Source organism: Atta colombica, unplaced genomic scaffold (genome assembly GCF_001594045.1).
Source record: "Atta colombica isolate Treedump-2 unplaced genomic scaffold, Acol1.0 scaffold210, whole genome shotgun sequence".
NCBI lineage: Eukaryota > Metazoa > Arthropoda > Insecta > Hymenoptera > Formicidae > Atta > Atta colombica.
In genome coordinates, this window is record NW_017259306.1 from 2,622,145 (window position 1) to 2,629,613 (window position 7,469).

Sequence of the window (7,469 nt, forward strand, 5' to 3'; positions counted from 1 at the left end):
TACACTCTGCGATTACTGGGGCCGGTCGATCGCCGGTCTACAGTAGGGTGAAGAAAGTGAACCCACCTCACCGTGAAGGTGAAGGGAGTGATATTCCCAATGGAACGCGCGTTCTCTAGACATCAATAGTCGAAGGTTTGCGACGAACGAGTGATCTGTTGAAATATTTGGATACGAGAAATCTGTTGAATCTGTTTTGACTCAATCAGTAGGAAACAAGATCTTATGTTGGTGAAAACTGTCGCGATGATCGAAGACAAGCATGTTCGTTAAGAACAACATTCAAGTCTGCCAAGACTCAAGATCTGGTGTCGTATTATACTGTACCAACAATTTTTAATATCTGTATGAATAGTTTAATGATTGCGTTTCGAGTGAAAAGAGTAAGAGAAAGAGTCGTCTGGTGATATATAGAGACTCGATTGTGATCCGCGCGAGCCGAAGACAGCTATTATTCGACGAGTTGCAAGGTGCGCTGAAGAAGGAGACATTCGGTGAAGGTGTCAAACGTCGGCGGCACCTCATTGACATTTTCGTGACATTTAGTGCGTGATTCGAGTCGAATGCCAGACACCTTTCCGTGTAACACGCGTGTCCTTCGTTGTTATACGACAGCGAAATCTTGGACGGTTTACGGGGAAGCGTGTTGAAGAAAACGACACGACGAGCGAGAGAAGACGGCACTGCGGCGGAAAGGAAGTGAAACGAAGGCCAGGCGAGTCGATGACGCGTCCTCCGTGCCTTATCAACAGCAGAACCGGAGCGCGGTGACGGCGAAGACTCATCCGAGAGACTTATCTGTCTCTCGGAATTCTTCAGTTGCATGTGTATGGCGTAGAATACAAATAAGACGACCTGCATTCTTGCAGAGATCTTCCTCCGAATCTTTGTTGAGCGAACCACGAAACAAGATCCTTGAGCCTATCTGAAATACAGAGCTCTGTTGCGGAGCAACAGGTGGTTATACCTGAAGATTATTGAATGAGGTTCTCCTGTGACGACAGGCAGAATCGGAGATTCTTCATTTGGTTGGAGGTTGCCGCTAGTAGCCAAACTGGACATTCTTACCGCCACGTCGGAAAGAACGGAGTGGAGATGTTCGCGGGTCGCTGAGAGAATGAGGGAGTTGGACACCGAGAGCCCTGTCGTCTGGCCGGCCTGGTGTTATACTGGTGAGTCAAACACTCGAACGATGGCACAACTAAAATGACTGATAATAAGCAAACCGACTTTGCTAGACACAACGGCATCATGTGACGATTTCTTAATGATAATAGCATTCCGCGAAAAATTGTCTGTCCAATCTATTTAATTAGATTTCTCTTTAAATCATTTGATCATGAACGCCTGCGGTTAATTTCAATTTATCATCATCATTAATTTTTTATTATCGACTTATTATTAATCATAATTTGAAACTTTAATGAATTTTTAATGACTTTTATTAGGGAATTGTGACAACACAATTGTTTTCGATAGAGAATGCCATTTTTGAATTGGCTACGTGTCAATGTATTCAATGTGTTCGTTATATATTATAATTGAACATTTTTTAAGTGTTATTTGAGAAAATTTGAAATGTTTCTGACGCGATCGAGATGATTGATTCGTGCATATAATGCGCTTCGTTCAAACATAACTATCGTCAGTTGCACCGGTAGTTGGTTGACGAAGTCATAACGAGTTATAGTGTAACAGGATGTAAATCGCTATAGCAGTTTGAGGAAAGTTATGAAACACACGGCCGCGAGTAGGCGTCATGCGGCAGCTTTGGAATTCATACTCTATTACTTTATCGACATCTCGAATGACAGACGAAAAACAAATACGAGTATGGACAAGAAGTGCTAATGCGTGCCATGGGAGTGTCGTTATAATGTATAATAGAAAAGCAATTAAAATTCTTGCTAATCTAATTACAGCTTTATTCATGATGAAACAATTAGTTTAATGACGCATATCTAATTTACATAATAAATATATACTCGTATTTATATTTCATCTCCCGACTGTATTTATTTTATGTTAAAATTATATTTTTAATTATAAAGAAAAGAAATGTAGAAAGGATATCAACATGGTAAATATCTGGTAATTAACTGATTATTGGTTAACAATACGGTAATGAAATGTTCTATATGTTATATTTGTCGAGCGCTTAATTTCTCGGAAGTTGTCCGCCGTACATATCTATTTTTCTAACAATAAAATTCACTTTAAGCACTACGTAATATGATTTTTCTGCCACTATCACGCAAAATTCCAGTGCTGTGAAATTTAAATACTTTGTTTATAAATTATTAATAGAATTTTGGAATATCGATTGCGTGTAAAATTAAAATTAATAGTTAAGATTCCTATATATTTTACTCTTTTATTAATTTTTTTAGAATTTTATATTGGTATTACAATATTTATTCTCTTTTGACTTGTGACATTTTTTTTTATTTTTATTTATCGAATATTATATAGCTTATATAGCTTGAATATTATTTTTTTTTAATTTAATTGTTTTAAACTGGCTTAATTAAATTGTTTATTTTGGCTTCATTTTCTGAGTCTTTGACATTTTACGATTAAATCGTAAATAGTATTTATTTTACTATATAGTTTGATCTCTAATGGATTCCTCACATATTTGTAACATAACAAGGAGAAATACACGAGAAGGGTCATAGATTTCCTTGCGGAAAGTGGTTTTTTATCGTTCCTTATCAGACCAGACCTCTTAATTTTCGAACTATGCAGGTAAGCTACCTGCAACGTTGCTTCTTGGCATCGTTTAGCCACACGGAGAATTCGTCCAGTTTTGTTTTCTTAACGGGGAGAGCTCCAAGACACGAGAACGAATCGCGGAGGGTGTAATTATGGTGCTCGATCTTGACAATTAGGAACCCTTGGAAGCTGTCGGTAGCGGAATAGGGGCCACTTAGCTCCCGCAACTTCCAGCAGCTTTATCTCGTTCAATCGCCTCGCGTTATTCGTCGGTGTCTTCTAATTAAGGAATAATCCGCGGATTTTTTTTCTATTCGGGATTCGAGCTAGCAAAAATATCGCTAATTGTCAAGCGATTAATTTTTGAATCTCAGTTATCGAAGTTGATTATCGTCGTATTCTCATGTATCTCAATTTATACTTAATACAGCTAACGGCGAGATATCGATACAGGAATCGATACTCATCACTCAGGAAATCTAGCAAAAAATATCGAGCATAATTAACTCTCATATAGCTTGAGTTGTGTTCTTGAAAACGCACGATCCGTCGCGAATCATTCGGTTAAAACGCTATTTTTGCCAGTCAGGATATTAATAAGCTTTTTTGGCGCCGCGCATTATCTTGGAGCGATTGCACGCGGTTGTGCGCGTTTGTTAGCCAGTTGTTCGACTCTCGGCTTGGAGTAGCGTAACAAAATTGGCATGATTTGGTGACAGAACCGATCCCGCGGAACGGATTTGATACGGTATAAGTCGAAGTAATAGCGAAAGATGCTTTGCGGACGCGCTACTCCGCGTCGCGACCGCTAATGCGATTACCGTTCTTTCGTAGTCACCAGGAAGCAAACAATGTTTCGCGTCGAAATCATCTAGCGTCGCCGCAGAAATCCATTTTCGGAATCTATGATTAGCGAGAAATGTAATTATTATTCCGAAATAATATTCCTGCCGACTGTCCGTTTTTGTATACGGAATTAATATCTTTGTACAATTGATATGGAAAAATTTTGAGTATTTCTTTTTACAATATTATATTATATTAATTATTAATCGATAATTTATTTGTTATCGATAATTTATTTTCCTACTTAAGTAATTTACTTATTAATCATTCTAATCAATTTATTTGACAGAATTTCATGGTAATTCATTTAGTTAAAATTTCTTCTCATTTTTGTATATTTCTTTTTAATTATATTGTACTTATCATATACACGGAGAGAATTTTTTCTTAAAATTTACCCTGAAAATATGAGTCGTGCGACAACATTGTATTTCGAAGAATTTTTTTTTAATGTAAATCTCTCATTCATTAATAAAACTACAATAAATTGTAAAATAAGTTTGATCAATGTTATTGAAGTGTATGATGAAAAATTTGTAAAATATTATGTTGTATCACACCTACCATATTTTTGGGATAAATTTTAAAAGAAAATTCTCTCCATGTAGAGTTCCACATCTGCGTTCATCTATGCTTTTTTCGAATTATGAAATGCAAAAAACGATAATCTAATTAGCTATTGATAAGGTGATAATCATTTAAGTAAGTGAATACTTGTCTATAATGGAATGGACGATAGCGTGAATATCATTCTTAAGCCTTGGTTGAATTTTTTCAACGATTATCCAAGACTTGTGGCTCCCGTGGAAGCATTCGCTCAGTTTGTCGAAACCGCGATGTATATAGAAGTCGGAGAAAGTTATAAATCATGATAACAATTATTGATGCCGTATACTCTCGTGCCTCTTCAATTATATTATCATCATTAAATTAAGTAATTGTATCCTTGTTATCGCTGCTTATATTTTGATTATCTCAAACCAATTATGATTTTCTAACGAGTATAATTAGTTCTTTTGTCCCTTTCTCTTAAATGATGATATATATATCTTCCTTATTTCATCCTTCTTAAATCAGAAAGATATCTATGAAAAACACATTCGATAGAACGAAGGAAGCGTAATGTTCTTGGAATTTGGAACGTCTAGTGCGCTACACTATTGAGATATGGCCTCGTCACTTTCGTAACTTATCGTTGTTCAGGTCTTCCCAACCAGGTTTCCAAGAACCACAGCTCTCACCGTCTACGGTTATCTTGTCGAAGGCGCCATGTAAGGTTTTCCCTGTCGAATAGTCGGAGGGATCATACGTTCACATAGTTTTAGTTTCGTCTTCCGTCATGGAACACGCGACTTAGCAGCCCTCCAGTAATCTCTTCGACGTGTCCTAGTCATTGTCGTTGTCGTTGTGTAGATTGCCATTGCCAGAGTTAAATATTGGCTGTCGCTCAAAATACAAACGCGATTAAGCCCGCGCCGCTGTGGTATCCGCGTCCCTGCCATCAACCAGTAACTTATTTATGGACCACAAAGTATCAGCCTCTGTTTCCGACTATCGTTTCCTTAAAATCCTCTTTTCTTTGTCGACTCATCAGGATCGGATCCCGGTAGATTCTGCGCGTGATTATCGACTCTTTTTCGTTTTCATTGTTTGCGACAGCTAATAAAGCTCGCCAGTAAGAAGAATGAGCTACCTGTGTTCAACGCATTAGATGCGTCATGTATTTAATTTTGCAATTGCGATGTACGCACATATGTGATGGAAAATGCTATAATAAAAAAATATATAATTATCTTTCAATTTTATTACATGATTATTTATATTAATTTCTTTACAAAATTAGCCAAAATTATTAGAAATTTTTAAGAACAAATATTAAAACATGGAAATATTTAATACATATGTATGTATTGTGGGTATCATTAAATCTAACATTTGGCACTATCCTCATGAAATAGAAATCAAATAATAGATGTTTTTCATTTCAAGTAAAATTAACCCTAAGATTAGAGACAAGAAAGCCGGAAAGAGTACAAAGAAAATGGCAACAAAGAATTCGTTAAAATCATCCCTCGCTGTTCAAGAGACTAATAGACGCGCCATTATGACGGAAGCGGGAACAGCTTCAAAATTGCACTGCGAGGGTTTCTAATCGCGTTTTCTCGAGACAAAGGGCATCAACCGTGGAAGAGGATATACCTAGAGCTGAGGAAGTGGTGAAAGGGAGAGATAAGGGCGAGGAAGAAGGTGAAACAAAGAGAAAGGTATAAAAAGGATGAGGCAGGCAAGGGGAAACGTGAAAAAGTGGCAGACCGCGTCGAGCTCGAGGTGGGAACAAAAGCCACCTCTTCTTCTTGTTCGTCTTCTTCTTACTTTTCTTCCATCGTCTCGTCCACGAAGCTCTCTTCGAGAAAAAGAGTGTGTGTGTGTGTGTGTGTGTGTGTGTGTGTGTATGTGTGTGTGTGTTTATGTGTTTGTGTGTTTGTGTGTGTGTGTGTGTTTGTGTGTGTGTGTGTGTGTGTGTGTGTGTGTGTGAGAGAGAGAGAGAGAGAGAGAGAGAATGAAAGGAAAGGGAGAGAAAAGAAGAGGGAGAGGCATTTGGTCCTGCGCTACGTAGAGGAATCGCTCCGGGATAAACCATTGTGACTTCTCGCACGTATAAAAAACCACAAACCACTGACGTTATTTCGCGGCCGCGAACATGAAGGGCCTCTCTTCTCTTCTTGGCCGCGTAGATAATACCCGGGAACTCTGGACTCTCTCTTTGCTGGTTACCCTGGAGTCCACCTGGGCCCGCTCTGTCCTTTGGTTCGATTTCTTTTTTCGGCGGCACCGCAGAATCGCGCTTTGGAATGATGCTCTCGTTTGATCGACCATCTCGTATTGACCGCAATGGTGAGATTATTATGGCGTCATTTATCGACGGATGCGTACAAGGTATCGATTTGATAAACAGCGAACTGCAATTCGCAATTGCCATAAAACTGAAGTAGAAAAAGTGGAATGATACTTAAAGATGGATACAACTACCAGTAGTTGCATTAGCATACATATGTATAGTAAATCACGATACTAAAATAGATGTTTTTATAAAGTAATGTTTTATTTGGTCCGAAATCATTAATAAAATGTTGATTCTTGATTTATTTAATGAATACTACTCGAAGCATATTAATCAATAAATTAAATTTATTGAAAATGCACACGAAATCGATATTATGATTACTTTGATGGAATTTGAATCTATTGTGGTCTTTTTCATATTGATCGGCCTCTTCGAATCGCGCCTTCTCGAAAGTAAATAGACATGATTCGTGTCTCTGTTCCCTCCTTCTGCTCTTTCTCCTTCTCCTCCTTCGCAACGACACGCGCGCGCCAACGAGTCCTCAGGCACCCTGTCGTTCCAACAGGTGACAGGGGAGTCCTTAATCGCGTCATGACGTTTTCATATCGGAAATCGTGCGAGTCACGTCGCTTAATTGCCCGTGCGAATTATTGAATGCCAGAGCGCCGGCCGATTGCGCTCACGGCACGCGTTTATCTTTCGGGAAACACTTCGGCACACGTGAATCGGAAGAGAGAGAGAGAGAGAGAGAGAGAGAGAGAGAGAGAGAGAGAGAGAGAGAGAGAGAGAGAGAGGTGTCTACCTGACATTATTATTAACGCGCCAGGACGAGTGAGGACGAGTGGCGGCTATACTGTCGATAACGAGCTATCGAGGAGAAGATGAGTTCTCCATTCAGACTAGGCCGGACGCCTCGAAAAATCTCAACCGACAAATGACAGATGGTCACGGCTCTCCACAACAGAGAGGAAAGGAATCTATCGCGGGGAAAGGGGCTTACAGATGAGAGGAGCCTGGAGCACAATAAACAATCCACAGGCATTATTCGTCTGACTGGAAAAAA

At 38.9% G+C, this 7,469-nt stretch overlaps 1 protein-coding gene across 1 annotated transcript in view; it reads left to right on the plus strand.

Annotated features, from left to right (window-relative positions):
- The first annotated feature begins 342 nt into the window (after positions 1–342).
- LOC108687701 (probable serine/threonine-protein kinase DDB_G0267686) overlaps positions 343–7,469 on the plus strand; it is a 105,838-nt gene continuing 98,711 nt past the window's right edge. Inside the window, exon 1 of the mRNA XM_018193619.1 lies at positions 343–1,172. Coding sequence (XP_018049108.1) covers positions 1,118–1,172 — 55 coding nt within the window. The 5' untranslated portion in view covers positions 343–1,117. The remainder of the gene's footprint in view (positions 1,173–7,469) is intronic.